The sequence below is a fragment of the Spizellomyces punctatus genome, assembly GCF_000182565.1.
Source record: "Spizellomyces punctatus DAOM BR117 chromosome Unknown supercont1.1, whole genome shotgun sequence".
Classification (NCBI taxonomy): Eukaryota; Fungi; Chytridiomycota; class Chytridiomycetes; order Spizellomycetales; family Spizellomycetaceae; genus Spizellomyces; species Spizellomyces punctatus.
The window spans coordinates 1,463,851-1,488,544 of record NW_015971537.1 but is presented as its reverse complement, the minus strand read 5'-3'; the positions used below and the strand labels follow the sequence as shown (position 1 = coordinate 1,488,544).

The following is a 24,694-nucleotide window of genomic DNA, read 5'->3' as shown; positions in this document are numbered from 1 at the left end:
AGTAAGGATATTGATACTTACCGTTAGTTGACAGTTAGTATTGGTAAGCCTCTTGTAAAATTACTTGAACTAATTATTCTGGGTGTAACTGATAAAGTTATGGGAATCAAACGAATTCGTACCATCAAGTAAGAACAAGATCAGGAATGGTAACTTCACGTTGAGCATGTGGAGCAGGGATCCAAGGACTCTCAGGTCGATCTGCATTTGGACCAAAGGTAATGACATGATACTGTAAGTTATGTGCCTCACGTAGGATCTACAAGCCCAACATTCTTGGTCTAGAGCAAACCTTCTTTGGTATGTTCGACAAACATTGCTGAATTACTACAGTCAGGTACATCATATAGTGACGAAACACATTTTTCCTGTCCATAAGCCTCATGGTACAATGTTAAGCCTGCCATAAAGCTTCATGATCGCACCACATGTAGGCACACGTCAGTATGCGAGCTTGCGCATAACCAATGTGGCCTGCCCAGCAAAGGTGCATAGAGTCCGGCTTCTTCTGATTACCAAGAACAAGCTGGATTCGAAAAGTACGAGTGATGGAACATATCAACAGGTACTGTTCAAAATTCTCCACGTAATGAGGGTCCTGGTCGACCGCAATGAGACGTAAAAGGAATAAAAGTTAAGCATTCGTGATGAATGTGAGCTGATAATTATACCCTTTAGGTGATTGATCTTCTCGACAACAGTGAGAAGGAGATGAGCGCAAACGGGTCGCCTTGCCAGGGATGTAAGTACGTTCTACGAATCAACGTCGATTGGTCCTACTCTCAAGGGACTAGAACGTCATCGTCTTCTCGAGAGAAGAGCTTACGTTGCATGCCAACCCCAAACGCGCAGTCGCCCTCGGTTATAAAAAGACACCCTTCCCTCGGCCCCCCGCTCTTGAAGTAAGTGGTTGAGATGGACTGTGGGCTGCGATGGCGCGGGGCAGCTGCTATATGCCCCATGATGCCTTCGGGCGGAGGGAGGGCCTGAGTGGGTGGTTGCATGGACTGCAGATCGCGCTGGCTGGGGCGGCTGCTATACCCAATATGTCTTCGGGCTGAGGGAGGACCTGGCTGAGATGGACTGTAGCTGCGTTGGCACTGGTCATAAACCAAATGTGACAAAAGGATGAAAAGAAAAGATATCATGACTGACGTTACGAATATGACAAAAGGAAAGACAAACATCTGGATACTACTGCGATTGCATTCACTACGCAGAAAATGGACGAGGGAGAGACTGTCTTCCGCAGCAAACAGAACTGCAGACTTGCCGAATATCAACCCGTCCCCCATCCATGCTCGGCATTTAGTATACGTTGTCCCCACGAGTGGCATCATTGAATATTCATTTATAGAGCAGGTACAGTGAGAAACTGCAATGAATAGCGGTGTCCATCCGAAAGCGACCCATATACCCGCCGCGAGGTGCATTGAACGGGATTGTTGACAGCGGGCACCATGATGTCTTGAGGGCATTTAACGTACATCATGAGCCCCAATGCCAAACCCAACTCCAAGCGACGTTCGATGCTAGGTGGCTGCAGCACAGGAATTGAATTATGCCAATAAATCCTGCTAATGCAAGTGACCCGAATAGCAAAGTGGGCCACAACCATAATTTTACTTTGGTGTTATCTACTCCCCGACCAGACTTCATCCTGAACCCAAATGACGGGTGTAAAAAACAAGGTCTACTCTTCCAAAGTATAACCGCAGAGTCCGGACCGGAAAAACGATGGACTGCCTACCATAGCCGTCCGCTTCGTTCATCCATTCAATGTGTGCGAGGCGATATCGTGGGTGGAGCAAGCGACAAATTTGAAATATTTCTTGGAAGCTATGACAGTGCCGTAGCCACAACGTTGTACCCAGGTTCAGAAACGAGGAGCCATTTGGAACCACGGAAGTTGGACAAAGTCATTTTCGCCATACAGATCTTAACCAGATTCAGCCGTCTCTTTCAGTAAGTGATCAAACACGCACCATATACCCCATTCTTGAAGTAAAAGTAATTTTGTTAACGATAGAGGAGAAAGTTGCTATGTATGATGACCGGCAAAGGACAGGATGAAAAACATGTTCATGCAATTTATGTACAAGTGTTCGTTACAATAAAAAAGGTCTATCTATGCACAAAGTTTGAGCAGGAAGCAAACAACTCTTTCTGGCCAACTTGGTATGGCATATGAGAGAACATCAACCATCATATACTAGGAAATCTGAACGACGGTAATAGCGCTCAGCAAGCGCCTTGCCGGCTCCGGTAGGCTGCGAAAAAGCAATGGAGCCTTTGTCCAACACACATCCAAAAAGAAATTTCGCTCTGACGTATACACTATCTTTAGCTGGCCTCCATGTAAAAAACTATCGACAACGCTTGGAGCATACAGTACCTGACGGCATCCAGCAATTTTGATGCGATTCCTTTACGTCGCTCGCTCTTCAACACCCATATGCGACTGATGCCGCACAGTACCTCGACCGTCACATCACTGCAGTATCGTAAGTGTTAATGCAGCACACGGCAATGCAGTAGCAGGAAGGGAACGGTAACTGCACGTACCGTCTGACGGCAACACTACCATTCATTTGAATAGAGATCTCCTTTCCATCATCCCCAATTGTCTCGCTTGCAAGCATCACTCTGCAAGCGCTACTTACTGGTTCCGCTACCACGCATCCTTGTATACGCTTGCCTGCGGAGATATATAAGAATATCTATGAAAATTGATCAATCGGTGATCGACGTGGATTAGCAAAGCAGTCTCTAATCCTACTTTGCAACCGATAGGTACGTCCGTTGAGATTGAGCCCAATTCGTTGTTAACAAGTGAAACAATCGCCGCTGCCTAAGCGGTAGAATGTCTAGTTGCCCGCCTAAACTGGTATTCGCTAATATGACTGACCTTGCTTTTCAATTGCTTTGCAGAAGTATTGGTCACAACAATAATCTGGGACTTGTCGGCAAACTCGCATGCCACTGTTTCTGATTTGTAGCCCTACGGTCGAGAACATATATCCAATCAGTATGGGGAACCTGTCGCTAGCATTCCCACAAAACGGCGTTTACCGGCCATTCAACACCATTAACGACAGCTCGATGATATTTCTGATGTAGAGCATCGTCTTCCGCCTTCGCTTTAGAAAAGGCCATACCGCAATCCGGACAAGTCACTAATCCCGTATCCTTTTGTCCCAGATCTAGGAACAGTTGTTCATACTTTATGATCGGGGGCTTGGTGCTTAAAAATTTGGAAGGTCCTCCTTTTCGCTGTTGTGTGTTATTCTTCTCTGTTATGGGGAGCTTGGGTTTTGCTCCACTTGCTGGATCTGGTTGAGAAAGATATTGTCGATTTTCGTCCTCCTTGACGGCTGTGCCCTTTTCTCGCGCCAATGAAGGGCCCAATCGTGCAGGAGATGAATGTTCCTGCCTTTGTGGCGCGGGAAAGTAGCTCGTTATGGGTTTACAGCCTTGCAATCGAGCCTTCTTGTTGCTGCAGCAATCATATCAGCATGATTTTTTTACCACATATTTGGCCTCGTAGATCTCACCGTGCGCCATCCTTTTCTTCAGCGTGTAACGGAGGTATTTTACCATCAGAGGCATCTCCAGTCGCCTCCTCTGATGGTTCCGTCACATTGTCCAAGCAATGCAAAACTGTTTCCGGTGTCGGTGCTGCTGAGAGCTCTCGTTTAAGTCGACGGTCTGCATATGTAACTTTGACGTTGGCTCGTGGGCGACTGGACTCCGCAACAAGTATCTAATGAGTCCATAGTACCGTAGGTGGCAAACAAGCTGACTCTTCACCTGCAAACCGTTGGTTCCTCCTGGTCAAACAGCGTGGGTCCCGCGGCTCGGAACAGCGCCATGACGCCTTAGTTCCTGCGGTCAGGTAGAGAACCGTTTGGAAGTAGAGCTGGGGACAATTCATGTCCGAAGGCGTCGTCCGGATCGATGACTGTGCAATGCTTAATGACTGTGCCATTTCGTGACCCAACAATGTGCCCAGCATCTGGCCTGTCAAGCTTTTCAAGAACCTCCATTTCTCTCCACCTGGTCATTCGAGTCCTTCCGTACGCTGGGCGCCCGTCGCCATGGGCCAAGAGTCTTCACGCCTGCAGCCGGAAGAGCTGGAAGAGTTGCAGTCAATTTCGACCTGTATGAAATGTTCTTGTTGCATTCTGCCTGAATTGTCCAACTGACACACTAGACTCTGTTTGCATATAGTCTCGGAAGCGCAAATAAAAACACTCTATTCTCGCTTCAAGCACCTGGATAAGGATAATTCTGGTTCTATTTCTATAGAAGAAATGACTGCTATACCCGAATTGGCCATGAATCCGCTCTCCCGGAGGGTTGTCGCTGTTTTTGATTTGGACGGGAGAAATGAAGTCAACTTTCGGCAATTTGTCGCTGCCTTGTCCGTATTCTCAAAGCAAGCAAAGCGGGAACAAAAACTCAGCTGTATGTAACGTACATGAGCAATCAAGTGTGATTGGGAAGAAAACACAGGTACTCATTAGCCCATTATGCCCCCTTTAGTCGCATTCAAAGTATACGATGTCAACGGAGATGGTGTCATCGATTCGTCAGACCTCTATCATGTTCTTAAATTAATGGTTGGAACAAATCTTTCTGATGCCCAAATTCAGTCATTGGTGGACCAGACGATTCTAGAAGCGGATGTTTTGGATAAGGATGGTGCCATCTCGTTCAATGAATTCAAGCGTGCCATGTTTAACGCCGACCTTGAAAACGCATTGACGATGGAGATTTAGCACGGTGATACTCGCCTTTGGACTGGTTTGGTTGTTGATCAGGGCTATTGTGTGTACGCTTTGTAATTAGTTGGTTTTTCGTTACAGCTCTAGTATCATTTTTTCGCATTCATGTACAGATAATATATTGCTCAGGGATAAGCCCGTCTTGTCAAGTGGAGCCTCATCACCGTTCAAATGGTACTCCTAGAGCCTTGCACTGAGAGGTTGTATCACAAGAATTTCCAACATTGACCAACCCTTTGTAGCCACATGACAACTACATGAAAAGAGATTTAACGCCTGCGTTCCCTGCTCCGACTCCTGTCGCTGCCGCTACTGGTGCTTCTGCTGTCGGAGCTGGAACTTCGGACACTGCTCCCGCTCGAGCTACTCCTCCTACTGCGAGAACGACTCGAAGATTCTGAGGGACTGCGTCGGCGACTGGATCTAAGTGGGACGGAGTCACGACTACTGGATCGGGATCGTGTCCTCCTGCGACCTCGTTGCTCGTCAACTGACCGATTGCGGCGCACACGCTGATAGTCCCCACGGCTGCTGGACCTAGAGCGTTTTCGCTTTCGATCATATTCCTCCTCATCACGGCGGCGGGAGCGACCGTCCTCATGACGACTGGTAGATCTGGATCGAGGCCGTCTTCGCCTCCACTCTTCATCCTCGTCATCCCGCGCAGCACGACGCCTTCGTTCAACCTCCTCACGACTACTGGAACGGGACCTGGAAGCTCTCCGCTTCGTTTCATGATACTCGTCCCTCGCAAAGCTGCGTCGTCGCAGTTCACCATCCTCGCGACTTTTTGATCGAGAGCCGGCCCCCTTCCGTTCCCTTTCCTCATAATCACGCTCATCACGTCGGGTACGCCGGGGATCCTCGCGGCTGCCAGACCTGGAATATCGCCGTCGCCTATCACGGTCGTAGTCGTCATAACGATAACGTCGATTGCTCTCGTAGTGGTCAGAATCACGGCCATTTCCGCTTCCAGCGTGCTCTGTATCCCCTCTTCGTGTCATTTCCCTCTCTCTGTCCCTGGCCCGTTCTAGATCCCCGTCACGAGTCCTTCCTTGTCGCTTTCGTTCCTCTTCCGCCTGCTTCGCCGCCTTTTCCGCAAGTTTGGCCTCCTTCTTGCGTCGTTTCTCCAGCTCCTCCATCCGCTGCTTTCTTTCTTCTTCTTTGCGTTCTTTTTCCTGAAGTCGCTCCTGTTTAAGACGCTCCTGCAACCAAAGATTGTAAAGGGCCGTCAGCAGTGTCGTTCATGCGGTTTCTAAACAATCGGGTTTGGCTCACCTGAAGCTCCTTGTCAAAAGCGGCTCCAGATACAAAGTCGTCACCAATTCCAAAGGCACTTCTGGCCCTAGCGTTGGCCTTCTCCTTTGCCTCAGCCATCTGATGAACCTGGTATTCTTGTAATTTTTTTACATCTTTTTTCATTTTCTCCAGATTGTTAAGCAGTTCACTACGCAGGCTGCTGACACGAGCCTCCACATCCTCTTCAGATAGACCCTGCGTTTCGAGCTGATCCTGGAGCATCAAGCATTTGACTTCCACCTCCCTCTTCTTTTCATGATCAAGGATCTCCTGGTTGGGTTTTCGAATCTGAGGAGGTCGCTGTTCTTCAAAAGGGATATCGTGCTTCTTCTCTCGGGGGCGGAGAGATGAGAGGTTACGTTGAACGTAGCCATTTGTCCCAGAACCTCTGGCAGTGGAGAGACCTGTCCAGGGAGAATGCTTCAATATCGGTAGTCTATGCTGCGGCAAAAGAATATCCTACCAATCCCGTTGTACATGTTGGCAATCAGGAGGTTGATCCACAAACGATAGGTAGATCGTAAACACTCTGGCTGGACTGTTGCTCGTCTGAGGAAGCGATTTATCACCAAGCTATAAATTGAAAACCTCGTTGCGCATGGAGACACGTGCAATATGAGTCATCGATCGGAAGGACTTTGGAAACTGTCGCTTACTGGTGTTGGGGCAAACGATGCTTGGGCGACAGCGACGAGCAAATGTCTAACCTACAGGACACCTTTCAAACGAAGAAGTCATGGCTTCCGTGACCACTGCTTCACCTTCTCCTCCACCTCCTCCGCCTGTGTCTTCATCAAACCCTTCCTCGAAAGTTGCGCCCGCCAAGTCACCTGAAGTGTTAGATTCTTCTGATGCCGCGCGAATTGAAGGACCAACACCCGTGGTGGGGATTATGGCTGGAGTGGCAAAATCTTTGGCGACAAAATCTGCATTTGCGGCAACAGCCTTTGGAAAAGGCTTGTTAAAATGGTGGTTTCGAGTTCCAATAAAGCTTTTCCGACCGCATACAGTCAACCCTTGGATTGTTCTAAATCATATGGCGCGAACGCAGGGCCAGAAGGTTGGGGTTGGATATATGAGGACGGTGGTGGCAGAGGAAGGGTACAGTTTCTTGGGGAAGAATATCATACCTTTGCTGTTTGCAAATGCTGTTGCTGGTGCAGTATTGTTCAACGTCTACGCTACGACTATATCCGCACTTTCATCTTCGGAGCCATCATCTTCCTCTCTCTCCGCCGCATTGGCATTCGACCATCATTACCCATTCATTGCCGGAGCGTTGGCTGGAGCGTCCACGTCACTTGTAAGTACACCCCTTGACAACATCAAGGCCAATGTTTCGCCCGCTCAGCTTGTTGCACATCGTCACGAGGGCATGTTGAGATTCACTTATCGCACAGTTCGAGAGGCATTAAAAGACGAAAGGAGCATTTGGGCAAAGTGTAGACGTTTATATAAGGGGATTGGCTTCCTAGCGGCGAAAGATGCGTGCGGCTTCGGCTTCTTCTTCTTTTTCTTTGAGGGCTTTCGCAAATTTGGCAAAGGGATGGTAGCGGATATGTGGGCACTCAGAGATGGAGGCGAAGAACAAGACGGGGTTCCCAATGGTGAAGGACCGAAGCGTCGCCCCTTAACTCTTGTCTGTGCCAATGCAACTGCGGTCATCGCGGCGGGCGCCGCGGCAGGCAGCGCCTATCAAATGATTATATACCCTCTCGATAACATTCCCGCCGTAATCACCGCAAACAGAGTTTCTCAAGTGACAAAGAGCACCTTAGCGGCAGAAGCTGTAGCGGCCGCAGCTGCCCCGGTTTATGACGATCTAAGCTTTCACAACTCGAATCCCACAAATCTCGCTGCCCGCCAGCGATTTCAATGGAGAGAGGTTTGGGAAGTGTTAAGGACTCGAGGTGTCAAGCCGTTTTATGCTGGGATTGGTCCGCAGTTGGTGCGGGTGATGCCGCCAAGTGCCATTGGTCTGTTCGCCTACGAGGTTGCTAGCTCGCAATTCTGGGATAATGATGAGTCGTAGAGAACGTGATGTTAGACCTCAATTTATTGTATTATAGACAAGACAAAAATGTACAAGATTATATATTTACATTGCATCAGGATTGTGTATTTACTGCGTTGACTAAATTCACTCGACATGTAGGTCCTTTTGGGTAAGGATGGAGATCAGTAAGGTTCATGTCGCCTACTCCTCGCTGGTGCCTCATCGCGACGTCGCCTCACAAAATCTGGATTGAATTGCGAGTGATAATATGCTGAATCTTCAAAATGCCGGGTAGGTAACGCGGACCCGGGTTGCAACACCTCTTGAGCTTTCGCCCGCTCGACACGTTCGCGGGCTAGACGTTCCGCCCGCAGCTTCTCGATATTGGACGAGGACGAAGAGGAAGACTCTCGTGTCTTGGTCGCTCGTTTCCTCCTTTCACTGTGCGCCTGTCGCTCTCTCTCTCTCCTTTCCGATTTTGATACATATTTTGTCATAGCATTCAAAGGATCCTCTTTCGCCTTCCTCCGCTCATCTTTTGCTTTTCGAGCTTTCTCATCCTTGATGAGTCCAGCAGGTCCTTCTTGAGGTTTTTTATCACTCTTTAGATCCAATGTAGCGTACCAGGGGGTTTCTTTCTTTCCATCCTTTGTCTCTCCGAGGTACCAGGTGAATTTGTCAGCTTCCTTCTTCTCCTTTGCTCTCTTCTCTGCCTCATACTCTGGATTTTTTCCGCCCTTCCCTCTCGCTTCTCTCTCAGCCTCTTCAAACAGATTAACGTGGCCTATATGTCGCTCTTCAGTATCGGGCAGCGATAGAGCTGTGGATACTTCATTCGGTGCTACATCCAGCACCTCGGCGTGCGAAGACCCAATCCTCCCCCGAGATTTAGAGCGAAGGAGTGCCAAGCGTGCCTCTCTATCTGCTTGGAGTGCGCGCTCTTTCTTCTTCTCCTCCTCAATCCGAGCTGCTTCCTCATCTTTACGAACCCGCTCTTGGTTCACTTCATTGTAAACATGCCAGCTGGTAACGCAGAGATGTGAGAGAACGCAACTGACATTGGCGGTCACACTCATTGGCTCACCTTTTGTGTTGAAGGATATTTAACTTCCCCATACTGGGCGATTATATAGGGAAATGTTGATAGGTAATTGTGGAGACATTGAATAAAAGGTGACCACCAAAGGCCACTGGCTTACCACAGACAGCGCGCGTGTCAGGTGTATTTGAGCGGGACTTGAGCATGCCCAAGATCATTTGGACCTGGGGTTGAACAGGTAATTCAAATCTGCGAGCATGACTCCCCACAGAGGTGCTCAACTTTTCTCAGCCGAGGCCCAGAGTGAATGCTGTGCGTGCAGGGGCCTTGGGAAATGAGGAGGGCAGTTCCTGAACAATTCATACCAACTATTCACGTCCTCTTTATAGCGCATGTTCTGACAAGATGGCAGCGAGCAGCGGCGGGAAACCGTTGCCAAAGCAGAGCCTGGCGGATTCGGCAGTGATAAAGGAGATTGTCAAGCTTGACACCTTCAAGGTAATTAGCTTTGCAAACTTCAACAGAGGCGCACAAATCAGTATCTCACCTGTCCGCTTATTTGGATAGGGTAAATTCGTCCCTAAGGACTTTGTGGAATCTCTATCACAGAAGCTTGTAGTTCAGGCGCAGACAACTCCCAGGCGTAAGTTGTGTCGAGAGAATCTGCGAATGACAAGCTCGATTGATCACTCTTTGGGCATGCCGTAGAATTCGATCCGAGACCTTTTATTCGTAACTTTGAAGCTGCTATCGACGAGCTTTTGAGATTAAAACGGAAGGTCCATAACAAAATTGAGGATTTGGAAGATCAGGCGGCTGCATCAGATACCGCCCGAAGGAAGAAGCTTGCTGAAATCAACGATGCCATGCATGTGAGAAATAATGTCCAGCATTGCACTGTCGAGAACTGAGATCTCATTTTCTCGGCGCATGTAGGATGCCCAAGCTGCATTTGAGTCGTTAGAATCTCGCCTTGGCGAGGTCGGAAAGACCGCCATAAGGATTGGTACAAGCGCCCTTTTCGTTACCGCCGCCCTGAACTTGATTCTTGACATACGGTTGTCCCGTTAGGCGAGCAGCTGGAGACAATAGATAAACAAAGAGCACGCGCCGCGGAAGCAAAGGACTTGATACAGTACTTTATTGAATTCAATGCTGGGAATTCCACTCGACTGGATGACTTGAAAGCTGCCGGACATGAAGGCGAATACAAGGTCGGCTACTTCAAGCTTTAAAAGTTTTTGACATTGGTACTGACAGCACTCAGGCGGCCATTGTTGTACGGAGACTAACAGCGGTTGCGAAAGAAGTTGACATCGCTGGTGCTGAGGCGGTAAGGCGCATCTGGCGTATCCTGTCTCTGAAACAGGCGGCTCATTATTTCCGGGTTTGAAGGCTCGGACTAACATTGAAAGCTATTCCGAACAATTTGAAAAAGAACTTCTAGAAAGATTCGATGAAGCATACAGAGACGCGGATCGACATATAATGAATGTATGTAACACGTCAGTGTCCTTTCCCACTTTGCGAACAAACTAACGCATTCACTGATGTTTAGGAATGCGCCAAAACACTTGTTGAGTTCAATGGTGGAGAGTCGTGCATTCGCGCCTATGTCAACCAGCACGAATTCTTCATAAATCGCTCCAAGGTTGAGGAGACCGAAGAGACTGTAGATGCGGAGAGGTACGTCAACGCGCGTCTTATCGTCCTCTGAATGCATTCACTTACCATGTTTCCAGACAAGAGGATGATCCAACAAAAGCTGATCTTGGCCTTGTCCGATTATGTAACGAGATCCGACAAACCTGCGCCCAAGAATGGGAGGTCATCCGTGCTGTTTTCCCAAATGCACCGGTAGTCATGCAGCAATTCATACAGCGAATTTTTGCACAATCTGTAAGGTTTACATGAGTAATATATGGTGGTCCCGCTTGCTCATTACGGTCGACTGCAGATTCAAACGTATATCGAAAACATCCTTCGTCGCGCTGACGAGGATTCGCCCCGTTCCTATTTACGAGCCCTTTCCTCATCTCATGCTGTCATCTCTGGTTTGGTGAACGATCTGCACAAGTTGGATGAAAATTGCATAGCTGGAAAGGCCGGGAAACCGGTTTTGACTGCAATCATTAACCGATCATTCGATGACTTGTTCGTACCATACATTGAAGGAGGAAGATATATTGAAGCTGAAAAGGAATGTCTCAATGATCTCTTCAGCGAATCATTGAATGTGTTCCACGAATACGCGGTAAGGTTATCTGGCAACTTGATCAAGAGCTCCACATTCTAACATGCATCTGATGAAGGCGCAACGAGCCAAAACTCCCCGCGGCAAAGCCGTTACCAAGCCGTCCACAACGGCCGCGCCGCCTTCACCGACCAAAACTTCCCCGACTTCCGCTGAGGCGATGATGACCAAATTTGTGAGCACCATGAACGTTCTCGGCCAGGAGGTAGCGCAACAGATTGGGCTTCAAGCAGCGCCAGAACCACTGTCTCCAGAAGAGATGGGCCTTCCTTCGGTTCAGCTGATGCTAAAATTGCTTGATATGCATGTCGAGGCCATGGCACGATGTAAGGAACTTACGCCGCCAAGCGAACTGTGGGTAGTTGCGTCGCTTAATGATTGGGCATATCAAATGGTCTCATTCGATTTTATCTACGATAAATCCAGTGCAAGGAATGCAAGTATCGTCTTCACTCTTCTCATTGAGACAGTTGGTGTGAAGTATCTCGAAGTTGCACTGGATATGTAGGCTGACAAGTGCGTGCTTGGTGGCAGTGGTAAATACTAAACGGCAGTTCTCATTAGGATGATCGAAGATATTCAATTTGCGGATTCACGGCAGCAACCCGATTTCAAGCAAATGCCCATGGTGCATGTGGCTCAGCAGATCCTGCAGCTTCTCCAACTGCACTTTCAAAGCACAATAGTGAGTCATCATCATCTGTGACATTTGCTTTATGGTCCAAACTAACCACAGGTCAACAAAGGTGCCTATGATCGCACCATCTCCGACCACCCACCGCGATATGGTCCTGTACAAGAACGGATTCATGTCAGCAGTCGAACATAGATTGAACATATTGCTCCAGAAGCAAATTGATGGTAAGGAACACTAGTGATGTCATCATTCATGTGCTCCTTATCAATCCTCCGTCAATTAGCTGTCACCGCCTGGCTGTCGGTCCTCCTTGCGTCACAAAAGAAAACAGATTATAGACCAAAGGACGAAGCTGCCGGGAGCAGCAGCTTGGCTAGTCCTGTAAGTCAGCCGGCTTAACATGCATGGCAATTTTGTCGCTAATCCCCCAAAATTTGGTTTCATAACACAGACGTGTATTCAGTGTACAGACTTTTTAACGGTAGTCTATGATCAAGCGTCGCAATGTCTAGGCGGGGAAAATTTGGAAGCGTTCCTGACTGAGATTGGAGTGTCATTCCACAGGTTAGAATGCTCGGTCGTGCTTACGGTGCCGTTTGCGCACGCGACTAATGCCACACAAATGACAGCATGTTACTCGATCACTTCAAAAAGTTTGTAGTCAGCCAGGCAGGGGGTATGACCCTCTTAAAGTAAGCGCTTGCTGTCTGGTGTGTCGCGTTTTCTTATTGCATGCAAGTCGATGAACAAAACCTATCTGCAGAGATATTTCAAACTACCAGCAAACGATTTCTCTTTTCAAGATACCCATCCTACATGAGCGGTTTGATATGCTCAAGGAACTCGGAAACGTGTTTGTTGTGAAACCTGAGAATCTGAAGACAGTCATTAGGGAGGGGCACCTCAGTCGGATTGAGATAACGCTGCTCCATCCATTTCTTACGATGCGGGCGGATTGGAACAAACTCGGCAAATTTGAGAAGGATTTGTTCCAAAGCGGAGCTCAAGGTATCCAGGGAAGAAATGCTGCGATGCAAAGGGTGTAGAAAGCGTGATGAAATATCGTGTGTTGTAATTGACTATCTAAGTTATATGCCCCATTGTTGTCTATATACTTTGATGTCCTGGATAGCCTGCTCTTGCCCTCCAACTTCCTCGAGATACTCTACAACCTGCGCCAAACTCACAATCGAGACCACAGGGACTCCATATTCCTTCTCCACCTGTTGAATGGCGGAGAGATCTGTACCAGTCCCTTTCTCTTGACGGTCCAGTGCAATCAGCACACCCGAAAGATTTGCACCCTCTCCTTTGATGATCGTAAAGCTTTCTCTGATAGCAGTACCAGCCGTAATCACATCATCAATCACTACTACTTTACCCCTCAATGGGGAGCCCACAATGCTCCCGCCTTCTCCATGGTCCTTCTTTTCCTTTCTGTTAAAGCTGTAAGGAGCATCAACACCATGTTCTCTAAAGAGGGCAACGGCAAGCGAAGAAACTAGAGGGATTCCTTTGTATGCGGGACCAAACAGGACGTCGTAGGGAAGGTTGCTGTCTTGTAGGGCAGCGGCATAATATGTGCCGAGTTGTGCCAAAGCCTCCCCAGTGTTGAAGAGTCCAGCGTTAAAGAAGTAGGGGGACGTGCGGCCGGATTTGAGCGTAAAAGACCCAAAGGTGAGCACCTTGTGCTTGATTGCAAATGCGATGAAGTCTCTCTGGTATTGCTTCATGACTGCGACGGGATCTACAAGTAGTGGGTGCCCAAGTCTCAGACTTTCCAACGATCTTCCTTCTGCCTATTGTCACGTGACCATTGAACATTCATGAAGCACTCGACGTTAAAGGTGGCAGTGGACTGGTTTAGACGTAGGATCGCCGCTTTTGAAAAAGTACCTATCGGTTGCAGCAAAGTGAGTGACAGCTGTTTCATGATGTACAATATATACAGTACGATGGAAATCTAACGATAGTGCACTCGGCTTCTACACCTATCCTCAGTAGCGTCGTCTATGTTTTGATAGATTTTTCCTCCCACATTCAACTTGTGCGGTCATGATGCAAAAAATGTGTTGAAAACCCTACGTGCATACTGTACATAGTAGCGGACGATACATGGCGTTACAAACTCGTCGCACTGTGTGCAACAAACGATAGAATCCATACCTGCACTAAATTTTCATGCTTCAACACAGCCTGGCGCAGCGCAACTTCACCGGACGAGGTTACTAATAGGGATAAGATAATATGCAGGTACGCGAATACCACCGCATCGAGGAAGGACGCTCTACAAAACGAAATGGGTAAGGAAGTCATACTTAACGCGAGCTGCAGCTAGAGCACATCAAGCCACAAGACGTACTTTGACCCGAAGAAGTACAACTGATTTCCCAGTTGAGTTGACAGAGCGGTCAGAGCCTTCCTTGCATCATCTAAAATCTACGCACGAACCACGATGAATAACGACTCATTACGTTCTCATCAGCGTCATTCATTATTTAGACCTCATCTTTTTTCAATACAGCTCGTCTGCTAAGCATCCAGTCGGTTTTCTGTGCCCGGATGGTTCTGGAAATGACCTTGTTTAATGGCCAAGGATACAGTGACTCGTACATGGGAAAAGTGAATTCGTCCCGTATATGGCCATCGTACCACATGGTGAAGAGCTGAAAGTACAATTTTTGCCATTAAGTAACGGCCTACCTATGAATTGCTGAAACTTGATACGTACCAAGGCGAAATCAAGCTTTGCTTCGGCAAGGAACGTGAAGGCTTTGACATCGTTCTTCTCAGCGTCCGTTAGCCTCGATTCCAAGTCGCCAACCTATGAAGATGACAATGAGTGCCATTGGTGTGTGCCATTGGCAGCGAGATCACAGCAATACGGCGTCTTACCGTTGCCTTCACTTCCTCAACGATCTGTCGGCCAGTAAGTAAACGTCCATCCGAGGTCACCAGGAATGGTAGCTGCCCTGAAAAATGCACAAGTCATATGAGTTCAAAGCCAACTCACTAGCTGATGTCGTTGGACGGTAGCCTTACCTGACGGTGACATCTCAGGCTCGTGGCATTCTTGGGTAACATGGTTATAATTTGAAAAGGCGAGGAAGGCCTGTATGCAATGAAGAACGTCAGGGACGCATTGATGACAATAATCGTGCTTGCTTTCCTTCTTGAACACATAGTAATTGCAACTTCTACTAGTCCGTTTACCTGATATTTCACACACTCGACATCCAGTGAGGTGATGTGTTGCTTTTTTCGAGGAAAGATGAAGAGAATAGGAGTTCTCGCTGGGTCTGCCGGTACTGGCGGCGGAGTATACACTGGCGGTAGGCGGACTAATGGGAACAAGTTTTTGAACTTGCGAAGCGGGTTCTCAACCGGCATCGTCGTCCTAGTCAGCGCACGAGTAGCCACGGTTGACTTGAAATTCGGGCAAGTTTGGGTTTGATGACACAACAGGACTAGTTGTCATGGCAACAAGCAAGATCGCTTGCATATTACGACCTGCGGGTTCCTTCCAAAATCATCCATCTCGAACATGTTTGCTAGAAGAACGGGTATAGCGACGCGGCTTTCGCAAACTTGGTCTGGGACATGGCAATGCTCTCAAGCTGTTCGGTCGGGTGTAAAGAGGGAAGCCGTTATCAGTAAAAGCCCGGGCAACATTCGAAGTTTGGTCAGTCTGGAGCAATGTGTTCGCTGTTCAGATAACCACTCGTAAACAGATGAAAATGCTAAAATGGCGAGTTTTGACCTTTAGGCTACCAGAGCCTCTTATCATCGAGAACCGCACCCTTCTGTGCGACCCCGTAATCTACTCGCAATTTCGCTTGGTTTTGGTGCTGCTACTATACTCTTCATGTATCTAAACGACACGAGGGCTGGTATATACCGCTGGTTCGCTATGCCTATGGTGCACGCCCTCCTGGACCCTGAAGAATCACACAGGCTTGCGATTTGGTTGGCAAAGCACGGTCTAGTGCCAAAGGAGCGTACTAAGGATGATGATGTGCTTCATACCGAGGTATCACTTGCGCCTAGCCCTTGCGATGTTCGCATGGGAAGATCGATCTGAATTGTGAATATATCATTTCGCAGATATGGGGAAAGACCCTCTCGAATCCTATCGGATTAGCCGCGGGATTCGATAAGAACGCTGAAGCTGTTGACGCGTTGTTCGACTTTGGCTTTGGCTTGGTGGAGATTGGAAGTGTCACACCCTTGCCGCAGGTAATTGCAACGGTGGCTTTTTGGAATGCTGTTTTACTCCTCTCATGGCATATATTACATTTCTAGCCAGGGAATCCAAAGCCGCGAATGTTCCGTCTTCCCGCGGATACAGCCGTGATTAACCGCTACGGGTTCAACTCTGACGGCCATCGGGCTGTTGAGGATCGCTTGAAAGCCCGTATACGCAATTATCTCCATCACAATCGACATCTTCTAGGCCTGCAGCCAACGGAAGGGCTGGCGTATCCGGTCACTCTTCCCGACTCTAGTCGAAAATCGTTGCGCGAAGCCAAGATGTTGGGTGTGAACTTGGGCAAGAACAAACTTTCATCCGCCGAGTCCAATGAGGATTACATACGCGGGGTGAAAGATTTGGGAGCGTATGCCGACTATCTCGTCGTAAATATTAGCAGTCCGAATACTCCAGGTCTCCGGGCTTTGCAACGAAGGGAGCCAATAGAAAAGCTTATGCAAGAGGTACCCTGTAAACATCTGCCTGCGAGATGCTGCGTTGTCACTAACTCTCTATATAGGTGCAAAGTGCACGCGACGAATCGCTACCGCACCACCCGCCACTACTGGTAAAGATTGCCCCTGATCTAAATGATCAAGAGATTGAAGATATTGCAGCCGTCGTTAAAAATGTTGGAGTTGATGGTGTCATTATCAGCAACACAACAGTATCGAGACCACAATCATTGAGAAGTGGTATGTATGATCCCATCGACCACGCATATGGTACAATCCACGCTCACAAACCAATCACAGGCCCTAAAGTTACTACTGAAACCGGCGGGTTATCAGGACCACCTGTACATCCTCTTTCTCTTGCTGTCGTTCGAAAATTCTATGCGTTGACCAATGGCACCATCCCGATAATCGGTTGCGGAGGAGTAAAATCTGCAGATGAGGTATTAGCCTTTGCAAAAGCGGGTGCCAGCTTGGTCCAGCTTTATACTGCTATGGCGTATGAGGGACCAGGACTTGTTGCGGAGATTAAAGATGAGGTAGCGAGAAAGCTGAAAAGAGAAGGGAAGAGATGGCAGGACATTGTTGGCGCTGATCACAGGAAATGATGAAAAGTGTGATCCGGGATTGTCTGGATTCACTGGCATATACTGGCATAATCTGCTTTAAAAATTCGCTATTATAATGAAGTCGCTATCATGCATGAAATTGTAGAATATTTGGGTCTTATTCAAAGTGATCTGCCGCGCCACACCTTAGGTAAGGAGGGAAAGAGGGTCAGATCAGCACTCGGTTGTGATCTCTAAATTTCCAGAATTTTGCAGAATGTCCAACACACCCATTGCCAGTGCACCACCAGCAGTACAGTTGGGCTACCCTTGCGATAAGCTGCCTTGGGCACAAGATGTGGATGTTTATCTAGATAAAATTGGCGGACGTCCGGTACTAAAGTCAAACATTGGGCAGTTTCGTTTGGTCAGCCCATTAAATTGTCCCTTCAATGCAGGTTTGGTTTAGTGAAGACACACTACCACCAAAACAATGGTCGTTCTGCGAATCTTGCCAGGCACCTCTTTTGCTCATTGCTCAGATGCTAGGGCAGCTGCCAGGCAAACAGGCAGACCGTGTGTATTACGTTTTCGGTTGCAACCGCAGAGAATGCATGACTCGTCCGGGAAGGTTGGTGGTTTATGTTGCGTAGATTGATAACAAGGCTATTGTTTTGGACTGACGTTTGTTCTTTTGACCAACAGTTGGAGAGTGATAAAGGCTCTTAAAAGCTACGAACCCAAACCAAAAAAGTCCAAAGGACGATCCAAAAAGGAAGGAAAGAAGCCAGCAGAAGGAACAGAAACTTCAAATAACACTAAAGTGTCTGATCAGAATAACAAGAAGCCCTCACCCAAATCGACGCCAGCCAAGGGAAAGGGAGCGCGAGACTCTCCGGTTACGCCGTTGAAACAGAAGGTCATGCCTCAGCTACCGTTTTCTCCTCCACAAACGCCAAAATTTAACCAGGACAACAGTGTGGTGCCCTCAACGGTAAGTGCTTATTTCATATCATTGGAAACGTCAAGTACTTATGCTATGTGGTAAAGAAGGATGACGAGTGGAACGCCCCAATAGCATCAGATACCTGGAGCCTTCCTGCAACTCCATCTTTCGGGGATCCCAAAATCACCCCACTCTCGTTTTCTCCATCACCCTCTTTGAGCAGCGTATCGTCACCAACTCCAAACCTCGCTGAGCTCTTGGCTTTGCGGGACAAAAAGTATGCGTGGGATGATGAGAAGGACGTGGAAACGGAGGGAACTATCCCTGTCAAAATTAAAAATGCAGAGAACACCTCCCTGAGACCTTTGAATGATGAGGAGATTGAAGAGAACGATCTTGTGACCGATTCCGGCATTGATAGCACAAGCAACAATATCCATCCCGGTGCGGATGCACCTGTCATGGACGATTCAGAAGACCCCGTGACTGCTTTATCCGCCCAATTCGAAGAGTCGTTGGCTATCACCGACCTGGCAGAGGCAACGACTGCTTGGTCTAGAGCGCCCACGTTCTCCGCTTACCCACTAGAATTTGCCCCGGAACCAGGAAATGACGCCTCGTTCGAACACGAGATGCGTTTACTGGCGAGTTACAAACAACTGGAGAAGGATCTGGGCGGTGCAGATGGGACAGATAGTTTGACATGGTCCGGGGAAGGTTATGAGAAGGTCCGACCCAAATATTACAATAAGGCATTCAAACGGTTTCAAAGGATTGTTGAGGAGGAGCCTGAGCAATGTATAAGGTAAAGTTCACCTAGCTTCTGTTTTTCATAGTGGCAGTATTGACACGGGTGAAAAATTTCAGATATGCTTTCAACGGACAGCCGGTCTTTTATAGAGACGATGACATCTCTGAATCACTGCAAAGTAAAGGACCACCACCGTGCTCTCGCTGTAATGGACCGAGGGTTTTTGAATTTCAGCTGATGCCTATGATACTCTCCCTCCTTCCAACGGAGCAATTAGTACCGAGAAGAGCTAGTGGGGATGCCAAAGGAGGGGCGGGAGGGAAAGCCACAAATTTGAGCTCATTTTTGGAGCGCTATGCGGCTGGTATGGATTGGGGAACGGTTCTGGTGTACTCTTGTGCGCGAGATTGTGAAGAACGAAAGCAGCGTGATTCGAATGTAAGTTACTCGGAAGAGTACATAGTGGTGCAAGTAGAGAGCTTGGTGTAGGTGTCGTGCCAAACCCCGTAGCATGTAGAATATTGAAGTGTCTCGGCTCATGGTATTGTGTTCATTGGATGTGGCGCCCACATATCTTATTATATTACCATTAATATTGCATGACATACATTACTAAACGCTAAAGAATGCATTAAAAATATAGGTTTAGGCACACAGGGCAAAAGGGCAAACCTGTGCAGGACTAATAGTGAAAACTACATTGCAATTTGCTCACTACGTCGATTACTCATCTACCACATGGTAAGATGTGAAACGAATCTAAAATTACCTCGCCGGTGCCGTGGAGTTTCGTTGATTCCCTCCATCTCCTCCTCCGTTCCCACCCTTTGGCCTTAACTGGAAGTAGAGCACCAGCGCAATGACGATCAACACAATGAGAATAATAGTGAAAATAATCCACTTCATCTTCCTCGCACTCTTAGCGCTTCGAATGGCCTTGGTCATTTGAGCAGAGCCGTCTGCAATGCGCGTGTCCGTGTCATCAACATGCTGTTCGATAGTGTTGATTTGCTCTTGTTGGGTCTGGATAAACAAGACGGTTAAAATGAATTCACGACTATGGGCCATTATGTCATGAGGCCGCGGCTACGCTGCTTTCCGTTATCAATGAATGTATACATACATCCAACAGTGCCTGCATTTCCTGAAACAGCGTAAATAGCTCTGTGATACTGCGTTCGATCTTGACCAATTCTTCATGTCGATTCTGGACGGCCTCGAGCGCGCTTCGTTGCTCCCCAATACGTGATGACAGAATTTCCTGCTGGAAAATGGGTCCGTTTGTTGAGTCGATAGCTTCTTCGACTTCAGCTGAAGTTGCTTCTGGGCGGGCAATTTTGTATTGCCGTGCCATCTGACTTCGATAGCCCTGCTTTGCATTCTGCTGGACAGATTGGAAATCCCGCGCGACAGACATGAGTCGCGAGGCGAGAGACTTTTGTTGCTGGGATTGCACTTTTGCATCGTTGTTGGAACGTGCGGATTCGGTCGAGAGGTTCCGGATTCGTTGGCGAGTGTCCTGAATCAATCTGCTAGTTTCGTCGGTAAGGTTGTCCACTTGTTGGGTGAGAACTTGAAGCAGGACAGCCGGTTGATATATGAGCCTTTGTGTTCACAGAAACATCTATTCCACAAAAACCTACAATTCTGTTGTCGCACGTTGGTCTCCAGTAACACTCGTTGATGAAGCCCTTGCATATCTGCTGTGTTGCGGGATATTTGCGTGATGTTGCGCTGTATCTCTTCAGTCTTTAGGAAACGGACACGTTAATACGGTTTCAAAGTTCTTCGCCAATTGCAGTCTAGTGCTCACTTGTTGCAGAAACTGGTCCAAGCTAGTTCCGGTGAGCGTATTGACCGATCCCATCTCAACGTCATAGGTATCATGCATGTCCTGCTTCTCTTGCTATTCGAAATGTTGTTAAATGGCGAGTTGATGGGTGGTGATCAAACCTTTTTGGTGCAGTAGCCATCCAGGCAGCTACTTACCTTGAAGTCGGCCCACCTATCTCTGCTTGCCATTGCTTAAAGAGTTTCCAGGAGAATGAGAGTAGTCAGGTGGTGCGATTGCTTGCAAGAATGAAAGCGATATGGGATGAGGAAGCAATCTAGAGTGTGTGCTTTTTGGTGCTTCGGCCTGGGACGAGATTTTGCCCTCCGCGATAGTGGCACAGCACCAATGACATGTTCGCTTGGCAAGCGCAAACCTCAACACTTTTGGCCCATACTTTTCATTATCAATAGCGACGACCATCAGATAGAGCAGCTACACATACTCTTTAATTGCTACAGAATGTCTAGATATACGTAGACTACATGCATCTCAACTGCTTGGAGGCTGGGAGCTCACGAAAGATGCCCTGTGAAGGAACTGCTCATTATACCACTTGGCCAATTTTGGTCGAGAACTCGCCCAGTTTTTTGCTGCAAATCTAAAGTCCAAGTACCCGAGCGCAGTGGCGACAGCCAGCTCTCCTATAGTTGCGTCTTGACCGTTGGCTAGCGTATCTGCCTCTTCTTCAAGTGCATCCAAAGCTCGTACGACTTTTGCCCATTGTGCATCGATCCAACCCTGATACTGTTTCTCAACTGGCCGAATGGTTTCCCTACTTTCGTACACGGCCGACAACGCAGCATCGACGATCCCGTCACCCAAAGCGAGTCGCCGCAATGCCACCCATCTTGGGGGCGCATGCTCTCTCGGGAAAAGATTTCCGCCGGCGATAGAATCGAGGTACTCACAAATCACGCGACTATCGTATAGAGCGGTACCATCTTTTAGGACAAGAGTGGGAATCTTGCCCAGCGGATTGGAGGCAGATACAACAGGCGTGTCTGGTCCACCCTTTGGGTTGACGGAAACGGTTACGACCTCGAGTTGGTCACGAATTCCCAGTTCATGAGCGACGATGAGTACTTTACGAGCGTATGGTGAAGCAGGAGAGTAATAAAGCTTCATGCTTGTGCTATTTGCTTGCGGTGCTGATACGGATGGGTAATGGAGGGAACAAGGAGAAGGACCCCAATTTGTCAGCCTTCACGATCATATGATTACATAAGCAGTATGTACAGTCCAGATAGTCATCTTCATGCATAGTGTTTACTCTTGCCGACCAGTCCTCTCGCTGACGGAGCCGCAGGCGGATTGTTGGCTTCCGTGTTTTCCAAGCTGCCAGATACACTCCCACTACCACCCGCATGTCTCGCTGTCGCTTTGTCTCGCCCACTGCTCACTTTGGTGGGCGACTTTCTGGCCGCTGATGGCGGCCGTGTTCTTCTGTTTGGTGATCTTTCTCCTGTTGCAGAGCTCTTCTTTCGTACATCGCCTCCGCTTGTCTTCTTTTTAGCTGATTTGACTGGCTCGTCATATGTGAGATATGGATCAGGGAACCCAGACATAGGGTCCCATGGAGGCTCCTCGCCATCCATCCCTTGATCTCCTCCTGCTCCATAATGGTCGCGGTGCAATGGCAACCCAGACACCAAGCTTCGTTTACCGCGAATGTTATTTCCAGCATGGGCAATGTGCCCTATTCGCCATTTTTCGCTTGTTTCGTCATATTCGGCGAACGATTCTAAAAGGTCTAGGGATTCTCTGGGTACAAACGAATCAATGACCAACATTCTGAGCTTGAGTTCTCGGGTTAGATCTCGGACTGTATCGAGTAGCTGCTCTCGTTCTCTTTGGTGCTCCTCTTGTAGATCTTTGATTTCCGATTTGTGTCGCATGAGAAGATTCCAGAGCTTTTTGAGCTTTCTAGTTTTGACAGCAGCCTCTTCTTGAAGTGACGAAAATTCCTCCTCGATCTGCAACCCCGTCTCTTCGTGCTCCTCTATCTCTCTTGCGAGCTCGCGCTCCCGTCTTGCTCGTTCTTCTAATTCCTGTTCCCGCTTCGCCAGCAACAGTTTTTGTTCCTCATGTCTATCGACGGCGTTCACGCCACCAATCAAGAGCTTCTGTTCCAGTTGAGAAAGCTTCGCAGTCAGTTGGCCTCGAGCTTCGCGCTCTGCCTCGAGTTCATTCGCACGTGCATTCAAGTCTGCCAACAGGCGGTTGCGCTCAGATTCCGCCATTCCTTTCGATTCAAGAATGTGCCTCTTTTCGGCCTCCACTTGTGCCTGCATTTCTTCCAGCTGCTTCTCATGATCACCTGGAGACGTCTGTGCTTGCTCGGTGCCCTTTTCGAATGTGGGTATGGCCTTCTTAACTTTTACCTTCTTCGGCTTAGGAGGTTTGTTAGGTACTGCTACTGCTTCTTCGGGTGCTTCAATCTCCTCGAATTCTTCCACTTCCTCGATCTCTTCCACCTCTTGAACGATTGGTTCTGCTCCTGGAACAATACCCGAACTGTCCATTTGCTCCAGTTGGGCCTTCAGACGTTTAATCTCCTCTTGGAACTCGCGCAACATGGCATCCTGAATGAAACATGACGATGAGAAAACGCAAGTTGAGCACACCGGGTCAATGTCCAGAGTATTGCCGTACCTTGGGATCCTCATTAATCTTCGGCTTGTTCTTGATGCTCTTCGCTCTGTTTGCATACCGTAGAGTTGAGAGTGTCTCATCAAAATTGTAGCTCGCAGGACTCATGGTCGCAACCATTAAGGTCTTTGCATTGCCTCCAAGCGAGTCTTGCAGTAATCTTGTTAACTTAGAGTCTCGATATGGTATATGGGAACTCTTTCCGTCCACCAAAGCACTAATTACGTTCCCCAAAGCTGACAGAGACAAATTGATCTTTGTGGCTTCTTTAAGACGTTCGCCAGTCGCACCAGTTTTACTTTGGCGCTCAGAGCCGGCAAGATCGACTAGGTGCAGTTTCCCAGCTCTGATGTGCTCCTCTCCGTCAGGTCCCTTTTCGCTTGCCTCTACCGTTATGGAAAAGATGGAGTGACTTCTCGAACTCCGCGCGTTCATCTCTGTAGCTCCAACCGACCGGTTCTTGTTTCCAAACGACATGAGTCTGTCCATCTCCTCTACATCTTTAATGACAAAATTTCGCAAGTCTTTGACGTAGATTCCAATGTCTGCGCGCTCCTTTATATCAAGCTTTCCAGCTTTCGGGTTCAAAAGATCGTGAATGTCTTCATTGTATATCTCGAGGTAGGAGGCGCGAACAAGGAACTGGGTTGACTTGTCCGCCAGAGAAATCTCCGCAAATATATGTTCGAAAGCATTAGGTATGATACCACGAAGTTCGGGAACATCACGAACGCCTTCCATCGAAAATGTCTGAGGAAAATGAATCAGCTATTATTCGGTGTTGTGAGTTGTTCATTTACGCATTCCTTACCTTGCCTGTCCCCGTTTGTCCATAAGCAAAAATTGTGCCATTGTATCCGGCAAGCACACTTTCAACGATCGGTCTAGCCGTGGTGTTGTAAACCTCCTGCTGGCTACTGGCCAAGTCGAATACACTGTCGAAGGTGAACGTCTTTGGTAGTGGATCTGCTCCAGATCTCGGATCGACAATTGATACTGTTGCAGCAGCTTTGTCGATGCTAACGATGTTTGAATGACCGGCGGCCTTCTCCTTTTCGCTGAAAGGTCGACATCGCACCACTACCTTCACGGCTTCTCCTCGGGACTGTCCACAACAAGTAATTAGAAATTGTGGGAGGTGACGGGTAATGATATTGGCTTCTGATGGTCTAGCACTAGATTGCGACTATGGCAGCCGAGTTCATTTACTTACCGCCATTCTGACGACCAGCGAGGAATCTACAAGAATT

The 24,694-nt window shown here is 48.1% G+C and overlaps 12 protein-coding genes across 13 annotated transcripts; 5 read left to right on the top strand and 7 right to left on the bottom strand.

Annotated features, from left to right (window-relative positions):
- Nucleotides 1-2,055: 2,055 nt before the first annotated feature.
- Nucleotides 2,056-3,909, bottom strand: SPPG_00563 (uncharacterized protein). The gene is made up of 8 exons (XM_016748891.1): nt 3,811-3,909; nt 3,555-3,743; nt 3,073-3,496; nt 2,909-3,001; nt 2,780-2,851; nt 2,566-2,720; nt 2,396-2,494; nt 2,056-2,325 (listed from the first exon to the last, which is right to left on the bottom strand). The coding sequence occupies exons 1-8, from the start codon at nt 3,870-3,872 to the stop codon at nt 2,199-2,201; spliced, it is 1,221 nt and encodes a 406-aa protein (XP_016612903.1). The 5' UTR covers nt 3,873-3,909; the 3' UTR covers nt 2,056-2,198.
- Nucleotides 3,910-4,034: 125 nt separating this feature from the next.
- Nucleotides 4,035-4,941, top strand: SPPG_00562 (uncharacterized protein). Its single transcript, XM_016748890.1, has 3 exons — nt 4,035-4,161; nt 4,231-4,467; nt 4,546-4,941. Exons 1-3 carry the CDS (start codon nt 4,098-4,100, stop codon nt 4,779-4,781), a joined length of 537 nt encoding a protein of 178 aa, XP_016612902.1. The 5' UTR covers nt 4,035-4,097; the 3' UTR covers nt 4,782-4,941.
- On the bottom strand, nt 4,804-6,669 carry SPPG_00561 (uncharacterized protein). Its single transcript, XM_016748889.1, has 3 exons — nt 6,550-6,669; nt 6,066-6,490; nt 4,804-5,992 (listed from the first exon to the last, which is right to left on the bottom strand). The coding sequence occupies exons 1-3, from the start codon at nt 6,563-6,565 to the stop codon at nt 5,057-5,059; spliced, it is 1,377 nt and encodes a 458-aa protein (XP_016612901.1). The 5' UTR covers nt 6,566-6,669; the 3' UTR covers nt 4,804-5,056.
- Nucleotides 6,670-6,754: 85 nt separating this feature from the next.
- On the top strand, nt 6,755-8,200 carry SPPG_00560 (uncharacterized protein). The gene has a single exon (XM_016748888.1). The coding sequence runs from the start codon at nt 6,823-6,825 to the stop codon at nt 8,116-8,118; it is 1,296 nt and encodes a 431-aa protein (XP_016612900.1). The 5' UTR covers nt 6,755-6,822; the 3' UTR covers nt 8,119-8,200.
- On the bottom strand, nt 8,116-9,325 carry SPPG_00559 (uncharacterized protein). Its single transcript, XM_016748887.1, has 2 exons — nt 9,167-9,325; nt 8,116-9,105 (listed from the first exon to the last, which is right to left on the bottom strand). The coding sequence occupies exons 1-2, from the start codon at nt 9,196-9,198 to the stop codon at nt 8,265-8,267; spliced, it is 873 nt and encodes a 290-aa protein (XP_016612899.1). The 5' UTR covers nt 9,199-9,325; the 3' UTR covers nt 8,116-8,264.
- SPPG_00558 lies at nt 9,320-13,141 on the top strand. 2 transcript variants are annotated; one of them, XM_016748886.1, is made up of 20 exons: nt 9,320-9,359; nt 9,413-9,433; nt 9,511-9,619; nt 9,689-9,764; nt 9,830-9,993; nt 10,058-10,127; nt 10,193-10,335; nt 10,389-10,454; nt 10,517-10,615; nt 10,680-10,807; nt 10,864-11,020; nt 11,079-11,375; nt 11,434-11,729; nt 11,802-11,879; nt 11,940-12,060; nt 12,122-12,236; nt 12,296-12,393; nt 12,464-12,576; nt 12,642-12,704; nt 12,776-13,141. In XM_016748886.1, the coding sequence occupies exons 2-20, from the start codon at nt 9,429-9,431 to the stop codon at nt 13,056-13,058; spliced, it is 2,481 nt and encodes an 826-aa protein (XP_016612898.1). In that variant the 5' UTR covers nt 9,320-9,359; nt 9,413-9,428; the 3' UTR covers nt 13,059-13,141. The 2 variants fall into 2 exon arrangements, with proteins under 2 accessions (XP_016612898.1, XP_016612897.1); XM_016748885.1 differs by lacking the exon at nt 9,413-9,433.
- SPPG_00557 (orotate phosphoribosyltransferase) lies at nt 13,101-15,402 on the bottom strand (the record flags this gene model as incomplete). The annotated part of the gene is made up of 8 exons (XM_016748884.1): nt 13,101-13,811; nt 14,179-14,299; nt 14,375-14,451; nt 14,517-14,678; nt 14,744-14,836; nt 14,908-14,984; nt 15,055-15,124; nt 15,226-15,402. 8 exons carry the CDS (start codon nt 15,400-15,402, stop codon nt 13,101-13,103), a joined length of 1,488 nt encoding a protein of 495 aa, XP_016612896.1.
- A 137-nt stretch (nt 15,403-15,539) lies between these two features.
- SPPG_00556 (dihydroorotate oxidase) lies at nt 15,540-17,424 on the top strand. Its single transcript, XM_016748883.1, has 6 exons — nt 15,540-15,694; nt 15,779-16,042; nt 16,117-16,248; nt 16,315-16,725; nt 16,782-16,956; nt 17,017-17,424. The coding sequence occupies exons 1-6, from the start codon at nt 15,557-15,559 to the stop codon at nt 17,322-17,324; spliced, it is 1,428 nt and encodes a 475-aa protein (XP_016612895.1). The 5' UTR covers nt 15,540-15,556; the 3' UTR covers nt 17,325-17,424.
- A 34-nt stretch (nt 17,425-17,458) lies between these two features.
- SPPG_00555 (uncharacterized protein) lies at nt 17,459-19,584 on the top strand. Its single transcript, XM_016748882.1, has 5 exons — nt 17,459-17,658; nt 17,723-17,895; nt 17,970-18,258; nt 18,315-19,015; nt 19,078-19,584. The coding sequence occupies exons 1-5, from the start codon at nt 17,542-17,544 to the stop codon at nt 19,448-19,450; spliced, it is 1,653 nt and encodes a 550-aa protein (XP_016612894.1). The 5' UTR covers nt 17,459-17,541; the 3' UTR covers nt 19,451-19,584.
- SPPG_00554 (uncharacterized protein) lies at nt 19,508-21,089 on the bottom strand. Its single transcript, XM_016748881.1, has 5 exons — nt 20,951-21,089; nt 20,775-20,867; nt 20,605-20,710; nt 20,085-20,533; nt 19,508-19,984 (listed from the first exon to the last, which is right to left on the bottom strand). The coding sequence occupies exons 1-5, from the start codon at nt 20,981-20,983 to the stop codon at nt 19,727-19,729; spliced, it is 939 nt and encodes a 312-aa protein (XP_016612893.1). The 5' UTR covers nt 20,984-21,089; the 3' UTR covers nt 19,508-19,726.
- A 195-nt stretch (nt 21,090-21,284) lies between these two features.
- SPPG_00553 (uncharacterized protein) lies at nt 21,285-21,920 on the bottom strand (the record flags this gene model as incomplete). The annotated part of the gene is made up of 1 exon (XM_016748880.1): nt 21,285-21,920. The coding sequence occupies one exon, from the start codon at nt 21,918-21,920 to the stop codon at nt 21,285-21,287; it is 636 nt and encodes a 211-aa protein (XP_016612892.1).
- Nucleotides 21,921-22,048: 128 nt separating this feature from the next.
- On the bottom strand, nt 22,049-24,663 carry SPPG_00552 (uncharacterized protein; the record flags this gene model as incomplete). The annotated part of the gene is made up of 4 exons (XM_016748879.1): nt 22,049-23,377; nt 23,448-24,194; nt 24,256-24,549; nt 24,658-24,663. 4 exons carry the CDS (start codon nt 24,661-24,663, stop codon nt 22,049-22,051), a joined length of 2,376 nt encoding a protein of 791 aa, XP_016612891.1.
- Between the last annotated feature and the right edge of the window lie 31 nt (nt 24,664-24,694).

Excerpts from the sequence above, each read along its gene's own strand:
- SPPG_00559 (XM_016748887.1), bottom strand. The coding sequence starts at position 9,198 with ATGGGGAAGTTAAATATCCTTCAACACAAAAG. Across the intron at positions 9,106-9,166 it reads AATATCCTTCAACACAAAAG|CTGGCATGTTTACAATGAAG; the intron begins GTGAGCCAATGA and ends CTGCGTTACCAG.
- SPPG_00558 (XM_016748886.1), top strand. Across the intron at positions 9,765-9,829 it reads GGCGCAGACAACTCCCAGGC|AATTCGATCCGAGACCTTTT; the intron begins GTAAGTTGTGTC and ends GGCATGCCGTAG. Across the intron at positions 10,336-10,388 it reads GACATGAAGGCGAATACAAG|GCGGCCATTGTTGTACGGAG; the intron begins GTCGGCTACTTC and ends GACAGCACTCAG.
- SPPG_00560 (XM_016748888.1), top strand. The coding sequence starts at position 6,823 with ATGGCTTCCGTGACCACTGCTTCACCTTCTCCTCCACCTCCTCCGCCT.
- SPPG_00563 (XM_016748891.1), bottom strand. The coding sequence starts at position 3,872 with ATGGCGCTGTTCCGAGCCGCGGGACCCACGCTGTTTGACCAGGAGGAA. Across the intron at positions 2,495-2,565 it reads GGTAGTGTTGCCGTCAGACG|TGATGTGACGGTCGAGGTAC; the intron begins GTACGTGCAGTT and ends ACGATACTGCAG. Across the intron at positions 2,326-2,395 it reads AAATTGCTGGATGCCGTCAG|AGCGAAATTTCTTTTTGGAT; the intron begins GTACTGTATGCT and ends TGTATACGTCAG.
- SPPG_00562 (XM_016748890.1), top strand. The coding sequence starts at position 4,098 with ATGGGCCAAGAGTCTTCACGCCTGCAGCCGGAAGAGCTGGAAGAGTTG. Across the intron at positions 4,162-4,230 it reads GTTGCAGTCAATTTCGACCT|TCTCGGAAGCGCAAATAAAA; the intron begins GTATGAAATGTT and ends GTTTGCATATAG. Across the intron at positions 4,468-4,545 it reads GCGGGAACAAAAACTCAGCT|TCGCATTCAAAGTATACGAT; the intron begins GTATGTAACGTA and ends TGCCCCCTTTAG.
- SPPG_00554 (XM_016748881.1), bottom strand. The coding sequence starts at position 20,983 with ATGGCAAGCAGAGATAGGTGGGCCGACTTCAAG. Across the intron at positions 20,868-20,950 it reads ATAGGTGGGCCGACTTCAAG|CAAGAGAAGCAGGACATGCA; the intron begins GTAAGTAGCTGC and ends CATTTCGAATAG. Across the intron at positions 20,534-20,604 it reads CAACGTGCGACAACAGAATT|TTCTCACCCAACAAGTGGAC; the intron begins GTAGGTTTTTGT and ends TCCTGCTTCAAG.
- SPPG_00555 (XM_016748882.1), top strand. The coding sequence starts at position 17,542 with ATGTCCAACACACCCATTGCCAGTGCACCACCAGCAGTACAGTTGGGC. Across the intron at positions 17,659-17,722 it reads ATAAAATTGGCGGACGTCCG|GTTTGGTTTAGTGAAGACAC; the intron begins GTACTAAAGTCA and ends CCTTCAATGCAG. Across the intron at positions 18,259-18,314 it reads ACAGTGTGGTGCCCTCAACG|AAGGATGACGAGTGGAACGC; the intron begins GTAAGTGCTTAT and ends TATGTGGTAAAG.
- SPPG_00561 (XM_016748889.1), bottom strand. Across the intron at positions 5,993-6,065 it reads CTTTTGACAAGGAGCTTCAG|GAGCGTCTTAAACAGGAGCG; the intron begins GTGAGCCAAACC and ends CTTTGGTTGCAG.
- SPPG_00556 (XM_016748883.1), top strand. The coding sequence starts at position 15,557 with ATGTTTGCTAGAAGAACGGGTATAGCGACGCGGCTTTCGCAAACTTGG. Across the intron at positions 16,726-16,781 it reads TAGAAAAGCTTATGCAAGAG|GTGCAAAGTGCACGCGACGA; the intron begins GTACCCTGTAAA and ends CTCTCTATATAG. Across the intron at positions 16,957-17,016 it reads ACCACAATCATTGAGAAGTG|GCCCTAAAGTTACTACTGAA; the intron begins GTATGTATGATC and ends AACCAATCACAG.